The sequence below is a fragment of the Bos mutus genome, chromosome 25, assembly GCF_027580195.1.
Source record: "Bos mutus isolate GX-2022 chromosome 25, NWIPB_WYAK_1.1, whole genome shotgun sequence".
Lineage (NCBI taxonomy): Eukaryota > Metazoa > Chordata > Mammalia > Artiodactyla > Bovidae > Bos > Bos mutus.
Genome location: NC_091641.1, coordinates 7,316,022 through 7,338,039, shown reverse-complemented (window position 1 = coordinate 7,338,039; position 22,018 = coordinate 7,316,022). Strand labels below are relative to the sequence as shown.

General features: G+C 52.2%; 1 protein-coding gene across 1 annotated transcript in view; it reads right to left on the bottom strand.

Moving 5' to 3' along the window:
- Window positions 1-22,018, bottom strand: part of CUX1 (cut like homeobox 1) — a 330,995-nt gene that overhangs the window by 32,879 nt on the left and 276,098 nt on the right. Inside the window, 7 exon segments of the mRNA XM_070362072.1 lie at window positions 12,571-12,627; window positions 13,159-13,324; window positions 15,301-16,133; window positions 17,551-17,652; window positions 18,959-19,024; window positions 20,140-20,811; window positions 21,818-21,914. Of these exon segments, the coding sequence (XP_070218173.1) occupies window positions 12,571-12,627; window positions 13,159-13,324; window positions 15,301-16,133; window positions 17,551-17,652; window positions 18,959-19,024; window positions 20,140-20,811; window positions 21,818-21,914 (1,993 nt within the window).

Sequence of the window (22,018 nt, the reverse complement as noted above, 5' to 3'; positions counted from 1 at the left end):
AACCTTTCATTCAATAAAGGGGACCATGTCAGTGCCAGGTGGGTGCTAGAAGGTGGGGGACAGTGGTGACCCAGGCAGACATCATTACAAGGTCACTGTCACAAAGACACATGTGACGAGGAAAAGGAGGCGGGTGGGGGGGATGTCCAGGGGCGGTGGCAGCTCACAGCACTATGACGCTGATGCTGAGGCTGGGGACAGCGAACAAGAAAGAGATGGTGGGGGTGGGGGGGTGCAGGAGGGACATTCACACACTGAGAAGGCGGGACTTTAGTCCCAGGGAAGGATCCGAAGGAGGGCAGGGGCCCAGCCGGATATACAGTCTGGAGAGATGGGTCTGGATGTTTAAGAACCAGAAACTCTGTGCGTGTGTGTGCGCATCTGGGAGTGGGGGTGAGGAGAGAGCGGGTGAGGAGGGCTGCCAGGCCCCCTGTTCAGGTGACGGTGGCGGTGGCGGTGCTTTCACAAGGAAGGCTGGGTGGAGAACATATCTGGGAGAAGAGGCTGAGCTCAGATCTGGCTGTGTTTCCCTGGAGGGGACGACGGATACATGGTGGGAGGTCAGCGACGGAGGTGAGCGCACGAGGGCGGAGGTGGGAGGGCCGTCCTGGGCGGCTAGCTGCAGCAGGTTGCAGCGGGTGAGGCTGCCCGCAACTGAGTCTGCGGGCCTCTTCCCATCAGCACCGCCTTGTGCCACCAGGAGCTTCTCTCTCCTCCTCATGGAGGGGAAGAATGGTTTCCTACCTTCCTCTTCTCTCCCCAGGCTGGGAAAACGCACGGTGTTGGGTGGAGGGGGGAAGGATCCTAGCAATTCTGAGTTGACTTCAGCCACACCCGGGGAAGCTGCCTAGGTGAGGTGGGCCTGAGCACTCACCTGGGGGTTGTGGGCACTGCAGGTAAATCTGCTCCCCTGCCAGACTTCCATTATTTTTCTCGTGTATCTTTTACGAGCCCTCAAGGACATACATGTGTCAAAGCAGAGTTTGGGAATACTAAAAGTCAAAACCTTTCCTGCGGCTACAATTAAACCTTGGTAGTGAACCACCAGCCTGGCGAACCCCGGGCCGCAAAAGCCGCCCCGGGCAACGTGGCCGGCCCTGCCTCGGGAGGCACAGTGCTCGCCCTGTTCTCAGCTTTCCAGAGATCCATACTGATTTAGAAATAATGCCTTCAAATTACCTTCAATAACCTTATTACCAAACCAGCTGTGTGTATGAGCACTTACCAATGCATCCCTGTGCATTAAGAGAAAATGTATGTCATACAAACAGTCTAAATATATATTACTGAGATGGGAAAAAACAAACCGTCTAGTTAAATTGCTCTGCTGTAATCAAAGATTAATCACTGCGCGTGTGTGCCTGTGCGCATGTGTTTTCTCTCCTTCTTGGGGCTCCTTACGGCTTTGAGCAGACCTGCCCGTCCTCTGCCGGTAGTGCTACTGTCTGTGAGGCAGCTCAGACCGCCATTCTGGTGGTGGAATTAATTTTTCTGTGTTTCTAAGAGTTGGAGGAGCTGAGAGGTGGTTTTGGATTGTGTTTTCCTTCTGAGTCTTTTAGGCCTGCAGCTCAGAAACTTTCCTTCCCCCAGAGGCACCTGGTGGACAGCAGGCCTCCGCGTGCCCATCTGTGGGGAGGCTCCGGGATTTGTCCCCAGAGCAGCCTGCCTCCTCTCAGTAACGCTGCCGGGCAGCCTGGCATGCAGACAATGTCTGCACTGTGATGGAATGTTCCTTAGAGAATCCCTGGCTGATATGGAATGTGCTGGTGGGGTGGGCTGCTTCTCGGCTCCCCAACAACACGCAGGTGAGTGCACCGATCTGGCCCTCCACAGGCCCTGGGCTGTGCTGAGCAGAACCGAGTGACATTTTCGTTGCATGCGATGGTATTAGGAAAGCTATTAAGGTACATTATTTTACACATCCTCCTAATCTCTCCATACTGCTTTACTTAATTTGTGATGAAATTGTTGAGAAAGGGTACTTAAATGTACGACAGTCAGTAAAAGTAATTTATCATCTTCCCGCTTCAGTGCTCACGTTATCAGTGAACTCATTTTCTGCATTCATCATGCAATCAGCCTATTATTTGCATATTAATCAGGCAGTGGACCATGAAAGAACTGCATTCCAGCCAAATGCTGCACTATCTCAGGAGAAACACTCAGTAATTATCATACATCAGTGTTATGATGTGGTAATTGATTATAACATCTTTCTGCTGCCCCTGGGGAGCCCCTGTGCTCACCCAGCTCCAGGCACTCCGGACAGATTGCTCTTTTCCTCCCCAACTGACAGCCACCACGGCTGTTCTCTCCAAGTGCCATTTCTGTGGAGTATGGATCCTCCTCCTCCGGTCTCACAAGGTATTTACACTATGTGGAACGAACTGACTGTAATTCATGGGTGAGAGGGTCCAGTTGGAGGAAGGCGTGTCCCTCCAGACTCAGCCTCTTGGCTTCAGAGGTGATGCTCCGGCTTTCCAGAAAAGTCTCCTTATCACATAACACGCGGCAACTCCAGTCTCTCCTTGTTGCAAAGCTGGTACAAAGGCAGTTCGGCTGCTTTATTTAGGTGCCAAATGACAAGCTAATTTTGGCCCTCTTGTAAAGGACAAACCCAACATCTGCCAATTCAGACTCGGGCTATATTTAGGAATCCAGTTCTGAAGGGAAGAGGAAGACACGAAATCGAGATGAAGCCGATGACGGAAGCTGCCTGGCTCACTGCGTTCTCCCGGGGACCCCCTTCTCGCTCCTGAGTGTGGCTGTGGCCCAGAGGCCAGTCTGCAAGGGGCAAGATTGAGGGTTCTGGGCTGGCGGAAGGCCACTGGCAGGAAGAGGGCATGAAGCTGTCCTTGCTCAGGAAAGAACCTGGGCCACCATGTGGGTCTTCCTAAGATCTAGCCTGGAAGGGGCTTGAAATTGGCATGGACCCGCATCACAGGTCAGATGGGTTGCACCCTTTCTGTTGCAGAGCTTCATGAACTTGGCTTTGACTCTGCCACTGACTTGGTGCTGGGTTCCCCTCCTTTATGCCCAGCTCCCAGCCTGAAACATGAGGGGATGCCCTAGGTACTGAGGCATGTGACTTTCTGTTAATTGTTCATCTTGGATCTGATTTTTAAGTATCTGCCCATTTATCATTTGAGCCCAGTTTTGTTCTTTGTTTTGAACTCGGCCTTCACTTCCCTGAGTGTCATTTCAGGGACCAACCCTTCACCTGTCATGGGGGACCGAGTCCTTGGGCACCCCCATGGCAGCAAGACTCTGGCCTCAGAGTGCTTGTGCTTCTTCAACCTCCTCCTTGATGGGGGCAAACTGCTTCTCACTCTGAGCATCTGAAAGACGGCGGCGGCGGGGGGGGCATCATTTCTGCTCCCTGATTAGGGATTAAAGGTATCAGCACTGCCCTTGGCACATCAAAGATGCAAACATATGAGTTTCTTCACTGTAGTCTTACCACCTTTAAAAAAATTACCTGAGGGTTTTTAAACATTTAAGCTTTTTCTTCCTTCTCTGGAACCAAAACTGAAAACAGAAGTCCTCATTTGCTCTTGTGACCTACTTTTGCCTCTTGCACTGAATGCCCAGTGTACTGTAAATTCCATTCTCCAAAGAAAGTCTAAGGGGAAGAGAAAAGAGATGCGCCCAGAGGCCTGTGTCCAGGGCTTGCTGGGGCCTCCTCCTAACGGGGAGTTAGTGTCTGCCAGCGCCAAGGGTCCAGGCCCAATGAGATGGGGCTGCCACCTGTGCCCACAGTCACCCAGATGAGTGCATCCAGATACGATGGCCTGGCTCTGAGTTTGTCCCCGATGGCCTGAGCAATGACCTGTAGTCCTTAACTCTTGAAGCTCAAGATTTTGGGTCAACCTCATGGAATGGCAGATGGATGGTCAACATTTCAGGGAGGCCAGGATGCTGGAGAGCTGCGTGCAGGTCCTCCCTTGGCTGACCCTCTGTGCTAGCTACCGCCCAGCAATGCTCCCACTTGAGTCTCCACCCAAGAAGTGAGTGCTGGATCTGTTTCCTATTTTAAGGCCAGGAACCTGACATGTCAGGTGTGCACATGCATGATTTTATAGCTATCCTTGCTATCCTAATGCATGTGAAATGACCTAATGGCAGTGGTTTCAAGGGCAGCAGCAGGAAAGCAGGCACTCAACTAGCACTTCCTCAGGGCCAGCTGCTGCTCTGGAGGCTTTTAAACATGGATTTAAAACTCCTTGTGGTCTAGGAGATAGGTACGTTTCCTATTTTAAAGAAAACTGAGACACAGAGAGGCTGAGACACAGAGAGGTCGAGTCACGTGCCCAAGGCCACACAGCTGCTCAGGGGCCGAGACAAGATGAGCCCTCGGCTGTCAGCTCTGAGCCCACTGTGTCAATTTGCAGCTCACATGTGCTTAAGGCTGCTCACTGAAGGATCGTGTTTTAGGTTCTGCTGTTAAAAGTCAATCTAAGTATTTTTCACTGGTGATTGGTTAAATAAGGTATGGTATGGTCAGATATAGGAATTACCTATATCAGGGAAAAGAGGAGGAAATTCTGTATGTGCTGGCCTGGGGGAGTCTCTACAATCTATTGCCAGGTGAGAAAAGCAAGGCACAGCTTGAGTCCTGTGTGTGCCCTTCTATGTGCAGCAAACATCTAGATACACAGGCTCTCTGCAGGAAACCAGCAGAAGTGCCTTTGGGGAGAGCGCCCGGGGGCTTGAGGAGGAGGGTGGGAGAGTGACTTATTTTTTAAAACGGGTGTAAGCTCTTTTAAATCCTGCGTTTTGTAGCCATGATGCATTTTACTTATTGAAAAAAAAAAAAAAAACCCATAAACTATAAATAAAAAGTCAAGGGCTTCCCTGGTGGCTCAGTGGTAAAGAATCCGCCTGCCAATGCAGGAGACACAGGTTCCATCCCTAATCCAGGAAGATCCCACATGCCTTGGGGGAACTAAGCCTGTTTGCCACAATTATTGAGCCTGTCCTAGAGCCTGGAATGGCAAGTACCGAAGCCCACACACCCTAGAGCCTATACTTGGCAACTAGAGAAGCCATGGCAATGAGAAGCCCGCACAGTGCAACTAGAAAGTAGGCCCCACTCGCTGCAACTAGAGAAAAGCCTGCACAGCAAAGAAGACCCAGCACGGCCAAAAATAAAAATAAATAAATAAAAATTAAAAAAAAGTCAAATCTCTAACTCTGGGTTACTCAGAGGATGAGATGGTAGGATGGCATTACTGACTTAGTGGATGTGAGTTTGAGCAAGCTCAGGGAGATGGTGAAGGGGGGAAGCCTGGTGTGCTGCAGTCCGTGGGATCACAAAGAGTCAGACATGACTGGAATGACTGAACAACAACAGAATCTCTCTGATTCTATCCTCTTTTTATGGAGACACAGTGGTGAATCCCACTCGGGGGAGAACAGAGACCCTTGGGGGCTGATGTGTGCTGGAGCAGCCTTTCCCGGGAATCCTGAGGACAACATTTGCTGCTTTGAGACGCAACATGGACTGGGCTGTCTCACTTGGTGGCTGCCTCTCCAGGAGGCCTGTGTGGGGCCTGCAGGTGTGGCATGCCCTAGGGGAGGAGGGCAGATGAGGCCAGGCTTGGCTTGTCCCACCCTCGAGCGCCCTCTGCCTTCCTGGTTAATGCTGCAGGGAGGCTGTTTCAGGATCATGTGGCCAGGAGCCACCAAGAATCCCACAGATGCTCAGAATGGCTAGGTGAGCAAAGAGCAGCACAGGCACCGAGGTGACACGGGGAAGTGGGTGACGCTTCCGGGGAGCTTGTGAGAAGCTCTTCCCCTGCGGCCTGCAGGCCAGGTGGCCTCCCAGCTACGGCCTTGCCTGCCTCCAAGACACTCATGAGTGTCCTGAGTCTCAGCCTGCTTCTCCACGCTCTGGAAGCCCATAGGGGGAAGGTGCAGCAGGCTGAGAATCCCAATGCCACTACGGACACAGGTCCCCGAGGTCACCTCAGGAGCAAGGAGCCCCTCTCCTGTCCTGCTGTCACACTCGGGCGGGTTCTTATTATATGAGCCTTAAGGTGGCGGCAGCAACAGCGTTGTACATAAAGAAAACACAAAATTCTTCCGTAATCCACTTTCCTTCTGTTATTTTAAGAGAAAAAACATCTCTGAAGCAGAAAGTGAAAGTCAGAGTCGTTCAGTCATGTCTGACTCTTTGTGACCCCATGGACTATCCAGGCCAGAATACTGGAGTGGGTAGCCTTTCCCTTCTCCAGGGGATCTTCCCAACCCAGGGATCGAACCCAGGTCTCCCACGTTGCAGGCGGATTCTTTACCAGCTGAGCCACAAGTAGGGATTTCGAGTATTTTCCCTTTTTTCCCCCCAAAGGTTCTCCCCCATGTCCTAGCCCATCAGTGAACCTTTGTATTTGCAAAGGTCTCGGCCTGGAATGTTCTCCTCTCTGACCCCTTCATAGCTCAGCCCCCTCCTTGGGGCTCCCTTAGCACCAAGGGCCTCCCTCCCGCCAGGCCTGTGGCCACATGTACCAGACAACAGAAGACAGTAAGGTAGGCTGTGTCTGACTGCAGAAACCTGTCTTTTCTGATCTTAGAGAATTCCTTTATCATGGCACTCCTGGTCATATTAAAACACCCTCATGCAGGGCACAACCAAGAAATGGACGAGCACTTGGTTCTGGCCACCACGTCCACGGCGGGTGAGTGAAGGCAGAGGCTGAGCCCCGAACTAACGATGAGCAGCGGCCACCTGCTGAGGGAGGGGCATTTTCCAGCTCACACGCGGCTTTTCAGAATTCTCTCTTGTTTTCGATTTGTGGTCTAGGGCCATGTATAAATCAGTTATGGATATACAAATCTTTTCAGCTACTCAAAACAAATGAGGGTTAGAATAGTTCTTTTCAGACAGTACCAACAGTTACTACGACTGATCTATTTCCATAAAAGAAGAAAGAATCAAACCAGATCTCGTCGATGGTACTGAACGAAGAGCTCTGCCTGCCTTAGATGGTGCCATGGAATTTTCTGCGGGTACAACGAGCCATTCCTTTTCTTATTAATGAGCTATTCAAATGCCCCACCCTGACTTAATCATTAAAATTGAGGAACTAATGGCTTATTTGAGGAAGCTTCAGCAGGATCTTATTGCTAAATCAAAGGCACTAAAACTGTGGACATGTTCTCCCGGCCACGTCATGGTTACTGAATAAAAGGCATTATGTGTATTAAAAAGGAAGGCTGGCCTGTCCCTAATCGGGGGCCATGTCTGTGTAGGGCCATATGCAGCACGGAGCCCTGTGGCCTCACGTCAGGGAGGGGCGTGCATGAGACCACCCACGTTAAGAGACGGATGCAGCTGCTGTCTTCTCAAGAGGCAACTGGTGCTCTGCCGAGCCAGAAGAGCGATGTGGAGCCATGGAATTCTCCACGGGTGGAGACTTGGAACCTGCAGTTCCTACCCGACACGCTGGGGAAAAGCTGGGTGTTTTATAATTAATCAGAGGAGACTGAGCCATCCCTTGTGCAGCTTGCAATAATCCATCAGAAGAGGGTGTGGAAGCTTGTGAGCTGCAGTTAGGAAGGGCTCCCAGAGTAACAAGTTACAAAAGCTGATACAGTTGTTCTCTATCTCCCTGTCTCTATTTCTGCTTTGCAAATAGAATCATCTGTACCATTTTTTAAAGTCTGCACATATATGCGTTAATACAGGATATTTATGTTTCTCGCTCTGACTCACTTCACTCTGTATGGCAGCCTCTAGGTCCACCCACATCTCTGCAAATGGTGCAAGTTTGTTCCTTTTGTGGCTAATATTCCATTGTGTGCATACATGCATGCTTGTGCGTGTACGTGGGTATGTCCACTCCTCTGTCAAGGGACATTTAGTTTGACATATACACAGATGACAGACCCTGATGCTGGGAAAGACTGAAGGCAAAAGGAGAAGAGGGCGGCAGAGGATGAGGTGGTTAGATGGCATCACTGACTCAATGGACATGAACTTGAACAAACTCCAGTAGATTAGATGGTAAAGGACAGTGAAGCCTGGCATGCTGCAGTCCACGGTATTGCAAAGAGTCAGACACGACTTAGCGACTGAACAACAACAACATATACAGTACTATGTTTAAAATAGAACCTACTCTATAGTACAGGGAACTCTACTCAATGCCCTGTGGTGACATAAATGGGAAGGAAATCCAAAAAAAGAGAGGATATACGTATGTGTGACTAATTCACTTTGCTGTACAGAAGAAACTAATAAAACATTGTAAAGCAACTGTACTCCAATAAAAATTGAAAAAAAAAAAGAAAGAAAAGTTAAAGCTGAGCGCATGGGTGAGTCCTCCCTATCAGTTCTCTGTAAGGTGATGACGGACTGAGTTGCATCCAGGGAAATCTGTTCCCCTTCCTTTCTCCCCTCTTAAGAGCTGTCTCCTGTTTCCTTTCCCTTGGGGCAAAAAGATTAATCACACCAAGGAACCATGAATATGAAATGAGCTTTAAAGAAAAAATGCAATTGGAGTCATATCTAACTATGTACCTATACACCTGCCTACACATATGTACACAGGCACACCTTCATCACTGCTCCAGGTTTTCCTCCTTTAAAAAAAACACCCTGCTAACTGATAAGCAATGACTGCAGGCCACACTCAGAGAAGACAAGTCTCCCTCGGCCCCTCCCTTCTCCTTCTCTGAGGGTTCCCTTTGGTTCCCTTGAGCATTGCTATTGCTAAGCAGGGCAAGGGCAGCCGATGGATGATAGCTGAGATTGGAGAAAAACAAAAGGGAGACATGGAGGACCATTCCCCAAGGACCACCTGCACCTCTGCCTTCAAATAGGTTTGCCATATTAGATCAAAGACAACCCAACACTGGGAACTTTGAAAGAAGCCAACCCCAAAATTGTGCGTTGAGGGACTCCCCTGGTGGTCCAATGGTTAAGACTCTGTGCTCCCAGTGCAGGGGGCCAGGTTCGATCCTTGGTCGGGAAACTAAGATCCCACATGCCACAATGTAGATTCTGAGTTCTGCAACTGAGGCCTGGCACAGCCAAATAAATAAATACCTATTAAAAAAAATGTGTAGAAAACTAGACTACCGGGAAATAAAGGTTCAGGTAACTGATCTGAAGTCTGGTCCTTTAAAAAACGTTTTTGCTTTTTAAGCTACTCATATGATCAACATGGAACTTTCTGTTCTCCTTACTCTTCAAAATAAGCAGAGGTCACTCACTGAAAATGGCATCAACTTTCCCCAATGTCTGAGGCCATCATCCCGATGCTTGAATCATCAAAGGGACATTTAGAAATGATTACAACTGCCAAGAGGACAAGTGATGATGCACCAGAAACTTGAGTTTTTCTCTCCTTTTATCATAGAACTGATCAGCAAGTTCGACAGAGACATCGTTAAGAAAAACGAAGATGCTGAGGGTAACGGGGATGGGTGGAAAGAGACAGACAGGAATTCTTAGTGCAGAAAACCGATTCCTATGTCGGCAGTTCGCTGTGGAGATGAGTGAGGCCCTCTGCTCCTGGGGCACCTCATCGCCATGGTAACTAAGCACAGAGCCATGCATTAGATCCGCACGATCTCTGCTCAGAACAAGGCTATGGACGGAAGACAGGTCTTCCAAAGTCCTTCCACACCTGGGAGGCTAAACCAGTGGCCAGGCCAGTTTGGCAGCCTGGATTCTCAGACACTGACTGTTTCTCACCAACATTCAGAAACAGAACTAACCCAAGGGTAGAATTACCTTCCTGCGGCCACCTGCTGCCACCACGCTGAGCTGGCTCAGGCAGAGGCCTCATGAAGCCACCACAGAGGACAGAGCATCTTTCTGGGTCTGGGGGCCTCTTTGGAAGGATTCTGTGGTAGCCATGGTGAGAGCAGGGAATCAGAACCCTGGAGAAACCCTAGGCTAGAGGCATTACTCCCCTGCCTTTGTGGGAACATGCTGAAAGCTTTCTCTGAGACACTGATTTTTTTAAGCTGTCAAAGATCCTGGAGTCCGGAACAGCAAGGAGATCAAAGCAGTCAATCCTAAAGGAAATCAGTCCTGAATATTCACTGGAAGACTGATGCTGAAGCTCCAATACTTTGGCCATCTGATTCGAAGAACTGACTCATTGGAAAAGACCCTGATGCTGGGAAAGATTGAAGGTGGGAGGAGAAGGGGATGACAGAGGATGAGATGGTTGGATGGCATCACTGACTTGATGGACATGAGTTTGAGCAATCTCCGGGAGTTGGTGATGGACAGGGAAGCCTGGCATCCATGGGGTTGCAAAGAGTCAGACACAACTGAGCAACTGAACTGAACTGAATAGCCATTCATCCCAACGATTTGTCAACACTCATTATTATAAGAGAATTCTGTTTTTCAAATCTAAATTCCACATCCTGAAAGGCACAGCTACTTTAATTTTTAGAAACACTCCTAAAAGGGTAAGGCTGATAGTAAAGAAATTTTAAACAAGGAAAATTGCCACCCTCATCTTGTCATATTGGTCATCTTTCTTTTCATTTTGACAAGCACTTTCTTAATTAGTCTTAATTAAGTCTTAATTAGTCTTTCCTAATCCAGAGAAGCATTTTTGCTTGGCCACCATCATGATATTAAAAAAGTTTTATATTTTCTTAGAATATCAGAAACATTTTTCCACTTTTCCCCACAATCACCATAATTATTATTTCTACCGATGGCTTCCCGGTTGCTGACTCACAGTGGGCGTGTCGAGTCTACAGAGCACAGTCTACCTCCCATCTTGCTCAAAGAAGGAAATGGCAACCCACACTTCAGTACTCTTGCCTGGAGAATCCCATGGACAGAGGAGTCTGGTGAACTACATACAGTTCAAGGGGTTACAAAGAGTCGGACACGACTGAGCACCTTGCAGAAGCCCATCTTGCTCTGATGAGCACAGGAAGAGGCCTGCCTGCCGCCTCTTCACAGGAACCAGGGGAAAGTTCTACAGCGCTCACTTTTACCCAGGGGCTCACTGCCTCTTCCTCCCTCCCTCCCTCCTTCAATCTGCAGACTCCCCAAGAGTGTAAATCACTTTATTTTATAAAGTAATTTGATCTCTTACAAACATCATTTACGTTCCTCTGAGGAGCCCTGTGAGTTTTTCCCATGTTGGAAATGGGACTGTCATATGAATGTTCCAGCACAGTAGCGAGGGCTTGCTATAACAATAAAAAGTAAAAAGCCACTCTTGAAGAATTTGTTCAGACACAGAGAAAGTTTTGGCATCGATCATAACCGACCTGGAACTGTAGGCGATTTCTTGTTTTATTTAGGAACAAGGGAGTTTGATCTAAAAACTGTCAGACTCTGCCAAGTTGGGTCCTGACTCTGATGGGGCAGCAAATACTTGGAGAGTTTAACAGGAGGCCGGCTTTCTGTTCAAGCAAGAGGCAGGCCTAATTTTCCATGCAAACGTCCGGGAAACTCTTAGCACAAACAACTGTGTCCATTATTTCCCTAATGTGTCTTGAATTTGAGCCAGGGCTGTGTTAAGGTCTCCAGCACTTGCTAATTAGATTGGCCAACCCAGAAAGGCAGGGAGGAGGAAGTACACCTGATCCTTCTCAGAGGGCCAACCGCTCCTTTCAGAGGTGCAGCGAAGGAAGCCAAGAGTCTGGGTTAGACACAGCCTTCCACCCCTCAAGATGGAACACCCCAAACAGAAGAAAATGTTGGTGGGGAGCTGAGCTGCAACCCAGTGTACTCCGGCTGCATCTGTGCGTGGGTTTGGAATTCTGAAGTGGTATCGGCCGCTGCGGCCCAGCTGTTCCCCTCATGACACGTGTTTTCCCTCGTAAAATTTCCAACAGGCTGGCAGGTTCCATGCTCCTCACTTAGCTTTGTTTGTGTTTTCAATGAATCAATGGGATATGGAGACTAATCAACATGTTTAGAAAGATAAAGAAAGGAAGAAAGAGGAACAGCTCATGACACTGGCTGTTCCCGAGAGCTGGGTGGGAAGAGGCTGGCACAAGTGTACGCCCAGGAAGGCCAGGAACACATGGGGTCAGGAGCCTGGTGTGCGGGCCAGCCCGGGGCTGCCATGTTCAGGAGTCCGGAAGGCGGTGATGTGACCTCAGACACCAGGCCTCGAGGCTCTCTGATGCCGGTCAGAAGCAGCCCCAGCCCCTTGGCTGGTGCTCCAGGCTCTCCACCACCTGCTCCCAGGCTGGACCTCAACCTCAATGCCACTCTCCTGAGCATCACGCCCAGAACTGCAATGCCCATTCTTTGTCCCCTATATCCTGTTATAAGGCTGGAAGCCCCCTGAGCACAGAATCTGTCTCTGACTCACACCCCAGCCCCGAAGGCAAGGCTTCACGTGACAGACTGATGAAAGAACACAGCAAGGAGTAAGAAGATGTGGGAGGGACCTGCACTCGGCTGTCAACCCTCTGCTTCTCCACTAGAAACTATGACCTCGAAGAACCCAGTTTGCCAACAGAATACCATGTTTTCAGCTCACTGGATCCAGGATGAGCGACCCTTCAAGTCCCCCCAATACAGACCAAAAGGCAGGGAAATATATCATCCAAACCCCAACTGTGGCTAATTACCTGAGCTCACGCAGCCCTGCTGCAGGGGGTCTTGTAGTGACGTCACGGAGTGCAGGACTAAAGGAGAGAAAGGGGGACAGTTACATGAGGAAGCAAACTTGGGGGTTAAAGTTTCTTAATACCCTGAGCACAGCTGAGGGGGGACAGCATAAGGGCCAAAAGGCACAAGGGAGGGTCCTCACTCCTTACGGGAGGGGGCAGACTTGACAGGGGTGCAGAGCGCAGAACAGGAGGGACCCACGTGGACAGGCCAAGTGCTATTGGTGGCAAGGAGGCCCCCAGCTGGGGGGCAGGTGGAAGCAGCCACTCGTGAGAGAGCCTTCATTCTGTGCCTTTGGCTGATTTCCTTTCCCGATTCCCTGATTTAGCTACTTGACTTTTACCTATATTTATGTATAAACAGCATTTTCTTAATTGGTAACTCATTTTCTGCTGCTTATAAAATTAGCTAGGCACAATCTTCTCTTTCCTAAAAACTGAGTCAGTCCCATGGCAACAGGTTGTGGAGGAAAGAGGCGTCTCAGCCCCGCCGCATGTGGACGCCCCTCCCCGCTCCCCACAGCAGCCTGGGGGCGGGGCCGCCCCTACCTGGCCCTTGCTGCTGCCCTTGGACGGGCAGGACGCCCTGGCCCAGCTCGCCGTTCAGCCAGAGCTGCATCCGGATGAAGGGTTCTCGTCCTTTCTGGGTCAGCTTGCTCCATGGCTTCGGCCGGGACAGCATGTCGCTGACACTGCCCTGTGACAGGCCTAGCACCTGCAACGGCAACCAAGGACACGTGGGGGCTCAGCGCCTGGGTCTGGTGTGAGGCCTCAGTGTCACACGCACGGCGGTGTGGGGGCTCAGTGCCTGGGTCTGGTGTGAGGCCTCAGTGTCACACGCACCGCTGTGTGGGGGCGTGGCCAGGCAGGACGGCACTACAGCACTCCCAGGCAGAGCACAGAACTGGCCCCTGGGGGGTGGCGACAGCCTGCGTTGGGGGGTGGCTAAGCTTTTCAAGGTCATGGGTGGGCTGATGCCCTGGCACAGGGAGCCACAGTCATGGTCCCTGCTTTCAGCTCCTAGGGAGAGAGGGGCAGGCAAATGGAGGGGAGGGGCCCCCCTCCCCCCAGGGTCTTGATCCTGCCAAGCCTGCAGGGTTGTCGCCCTGACAACCTGAGGAGGAAGCACTGAAACCATGTTGCTCTTTGCCTGGTGGCGCCAGGAAAGGCCAGGGTGCTGGGGGCCAAGGACCCCTTCAGATAAACCAGGAGCAACGGATGCTGGCGGGACTCGGGCGTCTGTCTCCTGTGCTGACGCCGGGCCAGCTTGGCATTTAGAAAGGTCGGCTCTCTCTGATCACATCGCTCCACGGTAGGGGCCCAGAGGTGAGCTGGTGGCGACAGAGGAGCCAGCCTGGGAGTGGAGCTCAGTGCCGACGGTCGACAAGTTGCACGTACATACCCGACTTTTCTTATGCTCACATATGGCCATACATATGTATGGGCACAAACACCCCCCACAGGACACAGATGCAGCCCAGAGATATTTAGGGGCTGCATCCGATCACTCTTTGAAAAGTTCTCAAGTTCCAGAATAAACTGCGCTCATGGGCCAAACAAGTTCAATGCTATTAAGTCTCTGCTAAATTTAAGGCATGAGCACAAATGTCTATTTAAATGTTCTCAAATGATATTTTTACAACACTGAACTAGAAATTTCAAGGGACTTTAAATTCTCATCCTCATTCCTATTCACCCCATCACCTTTTGCAAGATCGTGATGAAGAGTTCACAACTGTATCGAAAGGATGCATGACACGGTATATTGCAAACACTGAACTCAAGGCAGGACCTGGGAAGGTGGTGGAGGAGGCCCCCACGGGCCTCTCGGAGGCCACGGCTGACCCAGCCCTATGCCCCTCAGGAAGACTGTCTTGTATGGGACTGGAGCGCTTCTCATTCTGCTTAGCCAGTCGTTATTTAATCTAAGACTATCCTGGAGTATTATGTTTATCTTACATTTTGCAGGCCTGGTAAATCCCCATTAACCAGAATCTTAGTGACCAGGAAGCACCCCGAACAGAAAGTGTCTGGGAGCTCATCCACAGACTGGGCTTTTCATGAGCCAAGAAGGACGATGAGAAAATGAGGGCCTTCAGGGCCGGTCCTGGGCACAGCCTGGGCCCTGAACAGCTCTGCCCGTGCCACCTCTAGCTGTGCATCCCTGGGCAAATTGCTTTGCCCCTCTGGCCGGACAACACCCTAGCACCTTCTGACTGCTGTCTCTACCAAGTGCCTTTGGCTCTCTCTGGGCAGGTCATCTCTCTCTGTGATCAGATCCTTTTTGGCCAAAACAGCCTACAGAGGTGGTGCCTCTGGGCTCCGCTCGGCCACAGGGACAGGGCTTGACTTAGTCATCTGCTAGCTTGGGGCACGTGGTCAACTTCCCTGAGCCTCGGTTTCCTCATCTGCCAAATGGTGACTGCCACCCCCTCATATATGATGAGAGGTCTAAATGGCCGCAGAGGGTGAGAGGGCCTTGCTGGGAACCTGGCCTCCAGCGGGGCTGCAGCAAATGGAGCGTTCACTGGCCAGTCTCCCTGCAAGTTTGGGAGTAGATGAGCCACGGTTCTCTTTGGTTAATTAAGTGGGTGATGGCCACATCCTCCAGACAGATCCCCGCTCCCCGGTCCTCATCAGTGAAAGGAAATGGGAAGACCCAGGCCCCCAAATGGAACCCCCACCTCGTACCTTCTCCCCGAAGATCCTCTGACAGATGCCGTTCTTGGCCAGCTTCTCCTTCACCTGCCGGGTGAGCTCGATGGTGTCCACCTCCTGGTACATGTAGATCTCGTACTGCTCGGGGGTCAGCGGCGGGACTGAGGGCTTGGTGGGCTTTGACAGGGGCACGATGGGCGAGGAGGGCAGTGGGCTGTTCTGGGGCGTCTCGCTGCGGCTGGCTCCGGTCAGGCTCAGCTCGGAGCTCTGGGAGTAGGGCGACTCTGCGCTGGGCCAGTCCTTCCAGTACTCGGAGGAGGAGGGGCCCTGGAGCTGGCTGCGCTCCGCTCGCGTCTGCCCACCGCTGCCTTTTTCTTTGCTGCTGCTGGCGTCTTCAGCCTTGGGGTCTTCGGGCGGAGCGCTGCTCTTCCTCTCGGGCTGGACGGCGCTCCACCAGTGATCCTTCCACACGGTGCCGCGGCCGAGCTCACTCTTCACGTGTCTCAAGACCCCCTGTGTGGTGGGGTCGGCTGCCCCGGGGAGGTCCGGCCCGGGCGCGTCCTGGGACTCCTTCTTCAGGGCTGGCGGGTTGGGCAGGGCAGGGGCGCTGGCGTCGGGAGCCGAGGGGGGCTTCTTCAGGGAGACGGCTAAAGGGGAGTAACTGGACACCGACGACATGGGCGAGGCGGGTATCAGCTTGGGGGTCAGGAGGGCGATGTCTGTCTGGGACGGCGGCGCGGGCTTTAAGGCGGGCTCGAGGGCGGCCTGCTGGGCCTCCATCTCCCGGCGGGCCTGCTGCAGGATGGAGCGGATGGCGTCGTCCGCGCTCCCGCCACTGGATGCCGAGGAAGGCTGGGCAGGCTCTGCTGTGGAGCAAACGTGCAGGTGAGACAGCGGCGACAGCGCACCTCCCAGTGGGGACGGGCTTTCCCACCCACGTCCTTCTCAGTTAACCTGCCACGGATTGCAGGTTACTCGGGACAACCTCACTGCGCTGTGATCTGAGCATTTCCCGCCTCGTGAAATGTGAACCGTTCATGCAACCGTTTAGCGATGAAGGGCTAAAGCTACTGCTTCGTGGCCCCACCGACTGAACGGAGTTACGATCAGGAGTGCGATGGGGGTGGGGGTGGGGCGGAGGATGTAACATGTGCAAACGCTCTGAGACACACCATCCTGGCCTCTTTCCCAGATGACTTTATTTATTTATTTGATTTATTATTATTATTATTTGATGTGGGCTATTATTGTGTGTCTTTTTTGAATTTGTTACAATATTATTTCTGCTTTGTTTTGGTATTTTGGCCATGAGGTGTATGCAATCTTAGTTCCCTGACCAGGGATTGATCCGGTACCCCCTGCATTGGAAGGCAAAGCCCCACTTACTGGACTGCCACGGAAGTCCCCCGGATGACTTTAAATTTAAAATTCTCGTGTGCTATATTCCAATCCCACTGGTTCTGTTAGCTCAGATTACCTTCTGGGTGGGTGACTCTGGGGTGGCCACTAAGGGGAAGGGGAAGCGGAGGGCTGGGGTAGGGGGGCCAGTGGGCTGGCCCTAGCTCAGGAACCCAGGAGCATGGCCAGGGGGTGGTGGGCGCTCGGTGTCACGCTGCCTGCTGCCAGGCCTGGTAGGGCCTCACGCCATGGTCCCTGCCGGCAGGACTGGGCAGAGCAGGGGCTTCAGGGGCACAGGGCAGGTGCGTGTCTGTGCTGAACCTCAGGAGGAGAACTCGGGTGCTCGGTTTCCCCTCTAGCGGAAGCTCTGAGCTGAATCCACAGCCTGGTGCGCCTCTCAATCATTGCTCACTCAGAGAAGAGCTGAAATGTTGGTGTTCCCTCCTCTTAGACAAGGCAGCTCGCAGGGAGCTCTGAGGGCCGATTCCCAGGGCTGACTGACTACAGAGGTGGGGACACCCATCCTTTAACACTTCCTGCTCCTTCCTGCTAATATTTGTTCTGTAAAGCAGTTGTTAAGAGTTTATTTTTCACTAGTGTGTGGTCAAGTGTATACCAAATAACAGATTCCTGTGTTGTGTTTAAGAAAGGGAATCTGATACAGATTACTTGCTCATTTAAGTCATGGATATTCTAGGCTAGGGGTAAGGAATGATCTAGAATGGTAAGTATTAGCAAAACACATGTCACACAGACCTGCTCCCCCCTGTACTAAAGGCTTGAAAACACACATTCAATTTCTTTTTAAATGAAGTTAATTACTGCCGAACAGAACGCTCACGACGTAAGCGTGGAAGGCAGTGGCGGAAGTCCTGGACTCCGTACCGGTTTTCTGGACCTGCAGCTCCCTCTTGGCTTGTTCCAGGATGGACTTGATGGCTTCGTCAGACCCGGTCTCGGAGGCTCGAATCCGAGTGGTGATGTTACCTGCAGGGAGAAACCACACCGATGACATCAAACCCACACCTGGAACAAAATGTAGTGCTGCACAAAGATGGCATTCTGAAAAACAGCTGCCGGTGAGTTGAGGCCGGCGACGACAAGGAGGCAGGCTGGCCTCCTGCTTACCTGTACCTGCTGTGCGGGTGACTTCACAGCAGGTACGGCGACCCTGGGCAGGAAGGGCTTCCTGCTGACTCCACCTGGTGTCAAACAGTGTTTGGCCAGTGGGACCAGCTCTGACACTATCCAAGTTGGATATCACCCGTGGGTTGGGACCAGGGAGAGCAAATCATTTAATTCAGTGTGTGTGTGTGTATAAAAATTATATATAAATGAAGGATTAAAGGGCAAGGCTTTTTTTTGTGTGTGTGTGAGTCATTTAAAAGCAACTCCAGCAGCTGCTTTGGCTTGGGATATGTTCAAGGCCCTCCCTGTACATGTCCTTGAGGCCAGAGAGGAAAAATGGGCAGAAGGAGCAAGGGGTCGAGGCTGATCCTCCCGCCATCATTTGGATGTACAAAGGGAAGAGGCTTAAGTTAAAAATTTCGGGTCTCTTATCACTTGAACAAAGAGAGGAGCCTGAGGACATTTCTAAAGGACAAGAATCCCTGTCTTCTGGTCACATGGTGGGCAGCCACGTGTCCAGATGCACTGCAGCTACTATGGCCTGGGGGCTGGCCTCGATGCTTCCCGGAAGCTGTCCACATGTTTTAACTGGTTGATACCTTTACTAAATATGAACTGCCACATCAAACCATTTAAAAACAAGCCAACCACTGGCACAGAACCCCCTTAAAGCTGCGGCTCCAAGGAGGGCAGTGGGGGCTGGCTCGCTGGGACCCGTGGGCGAGAGAGCCGGCCACAACCTGTCTGATCGGTCGCACCCTCGACGGATTTCCGAGCTCGGGGAAGGGACAAGGAAGCAGCAGTATCTCATCTGACTCAGTCACCTGATTTTTTTCAGAGCAACAAAGGGTTATTCTTTCACCTGCTTCTGAGAACACGGGGAGAGTTGTAATTTGAATGTGAAGGGGGGGCGTGATTTGCAGTTTGGGGCTGATTTTTAGGGGTGCCGCCCCCTCCTGGACTGGGTAGAGTGCAGGGCCACGGTGGGGGGAGGGAGGGGCCGTGTGAACTTGAACCCGTGCTTTGTTTTATACTTACTAGCTCTGTTTTTCCATCAGGTTCCAGGCCAGAATCACACTGTATAGTTTGAACCCAAATACACAGCTAAGGGCATGCTGCTTCCTAGGTTACTAACTGCAAAGAAAAACACCTGCCTGCGACATACCTTCAGACCCATTTCTTCGTTTCGGTACTTCCTGAAAGAGTCTGTTCAGGCTCTGGCCTGGATTCTCTGTTGAAAAACAAGTGTGGTAAGAACAAAACAATCAGGGGGATGGTGGTGCTGACGATATGGGCTGCGTGACATGAAATCTGAGCCGCCTGTTGCTACAGAGAGGGCTCAGGGCTTCCTGTGCCGCTTGGGAGTCACTAGAAACTTCTGAGAGGCCCTTCCCTGGCTGACCAGCTTGCAGAGGCCATGGCTCTGCTGCCAGAGGGGATCGGACAGAACTGGGGGGCGGCCTGCGGCACCAGCGCCGTGGGGGTCAGATGGAGGGAGCTCTGCTGCCCAGCGAATCGCCCACCAGCCCCGGAACAAAGCTCACATTAATCATCCAAAGACAGTCGATTCCAGTTAACGTCGCCGTAAAAGGCTCAATGTCCTCTGTGCAAACGGACACTATTGGAAATGTTTCCCTTCTCTGAGTCTGTATTTCTGTCTGATAAGTTCCCTTTCTCTATCAGCGCTGACTTGGCAGAAGGATCTCCTATTGTTTGTTAAAGAGGGAAGGAGTTCCTGCAATTAGGGATGGGACGGGCTTTTTATCTTTTTACGGGGGTCGGGGTACAAAGGGTGTTTTAATACTTTAATGTATTTTACTCAAGGCAGGTATGTTTGCTCATGATGCTGAACAGGTCACTAATGGGACTTAACACATGGGGAGTGCGCTGATCGCAGGCCACCGGCCTGTGTGCAGGGAGGAGGAAGGGGGCCCATGTGGTCGGCTCACCCTCCTTGGGGACCCAGCGCCATGATAGGCCTGCCCTGGCCGCTGCTGCTGCTCTAGGGCTGGGTGGCACCCACGGGCCCCTCCCCTTCCGAGGCCAGCACCCAAGGCCGAAAGGACTGCTGGACACGAAACGCATCAGGACGTTGTGCGTTAATTCCCTCCGACCCAGTATGTGGTGCTGGAACAGCGAGTCCACCTTGTGTGAGGTGCGGAGTGAGTTTCAGAGGCTGGGCCCCCCGAATCTAAGGGCTCGTGCCTGTGGGCCCTGAGCTCTGGAAATGGCAGGACTGTGAGCTGTACCTGATGTGAGGCACACACGTATCATCACACATGCACACGTGCACACACGCAGCTCCGTGCCAGGCTCACATGTGGGTGCTGACCCCGAGTCGCTCACCTCTTTGTCTGCCTTGGATACTGCGAAGAGCCAGGATGTTCTGCTCGTCTGAGAGGAACTGCTTCATCTTGTGAAACGGCTCCTTGCCACGCACCGTCAGTTTGTTCCACGGCTTGGGCCGGGCCAGGATCTCGCTCACGGACCCCTGAGACAGTCCCAAGACGTAGTGTCCAAAAATGCGCTGTCCGATATTGTGCTTGATCAGCTGCTCTTTCACCTGCCGGGCGATTTCTGCAGTGTCTATCTCCTCGCCCTCGGAGACGCTCCCAGCACTTTCTGACTGGCTGGGAGATGGGGCCATGCCATTTACATCTGGGCTTTGTTGTAATGGACTTTGGGAAGATATGGAGTTTGTGCTGTATGGACCTGTTGAAAAAATCATGCTTGTGCTTCCTGCTTCCTGCATGGCCTTGGAGTAGAAGGACTGCATTAGCTGTCGTTGGAGGAGAGAGTTTAGTGCAAATTTTCCCGTAGAAGCCAGGGGCAGGCTGGGGCTTGCCAGGGATGAGCTGAAAAAGTCTTGCGTTAACCCCGCTGGTGAGAACTGGTGTGTACCATTAGTATTGGAAGCCTGCTCCCCCGTGTTGCGGGGCAACTGAGAAGGAGGGGAGGCCGGCAAAGGTCCAGGACGCCGACTCTCAGGCTGGTCTTTCCCTTTTCTCCTGGCTGACCCTACAAGGAAGGGCAAACATAATGCATTATGGGGGATTCCAAAGGGAAAAAAAACCAAGACCAAGATGCAAAGTTTGCCCCACAAAAGGGAAAAAAAAAGTGCATTTTTTTTAAAAAACAAGGGCCAATGAGGTGTGTTGGTTTGTTTTTCGATTGAATTTGTAAATTAGCCAAACGAGGCCCCCCGAAACAAGCAACATGCATTTCATGTTTGCACCTTTCTTGTACGTTGCAGCCTGGAGAGTTTCCCCTTGACAGAGATTCAAACTCCTAACTTGACAAGGAGCCGGTACCACACACAGTAAAGAGTCGGCAGGTCGCGGGCCTCTCAGCGGGCCGCCAGCATTCGAGCTATAACCAGAAAGGGCCCCACCTGAGGAGCAGCAAACACTGACATTTTGGGACCAACGGATTCTCACACCACTTGCTCTGAGGCGAATGTACCGCACCGAGTCCGCTCGATCGAAGGCACGCACATTTTTAAGAATGTAATATCATCGGAGCCCGAGACACTCTTAAACGCTTTACCAGCTGCCAAAACCTGAAGCCGTCAGTGACGCCACCATTTTGGGATGAGCAAAGAAAGGCTAAGGATGGGGGAGGCGTTCCCAAGGACAACCTGACAAAGGAAGAAAAGCTCCACTGAGCCGGGAACGGCAGGGCCCGGCCCTGGAAGTAGCCCAGGAAACACCACAGGAGAGGCCGCACAACTCGGAAGAGACCAGAAAAGCCACAGAACGCGCGCGCGCCGGCGGGGGGCGCCCCCCGCAGCATGGCCCTGCCTGCCCTCCGCAGACGCCCTGCGGCCGCGCCTGGATGGTCTCTGCCAGGTGGGGGCGGAGGGGGGCGGTGAGGACGAGGAGGAAGACGGACACTCGTTAGTCAAGGCTCTCATCGCCCATCGCCCAGTGACGCCCGCCATGCATCAGCCCAGACTCACGGTTCGCCTTCCTCTTCCTCGACCCCCGGGTGGGGGCCGAGCGGCCGCGAGAACTTATCAACCTACCGCTCAGGTCGCTGTTGGAGATGCGCAGCGCGGCGTTCTCGGACTGCAGCGAGCGGTTCTTCTCCAGCAGCAGCACCTCCAGGGGCCTGGATGCGTCCTAGACAGGGCAGAGCTGTGCTCACCGCGGGGCCAGCTGCCACCTGGCTCCGTAGGTTGCCAGACCCCATAGCCCCTGCTCTGATCTGACCCGCCTCCAGCCTC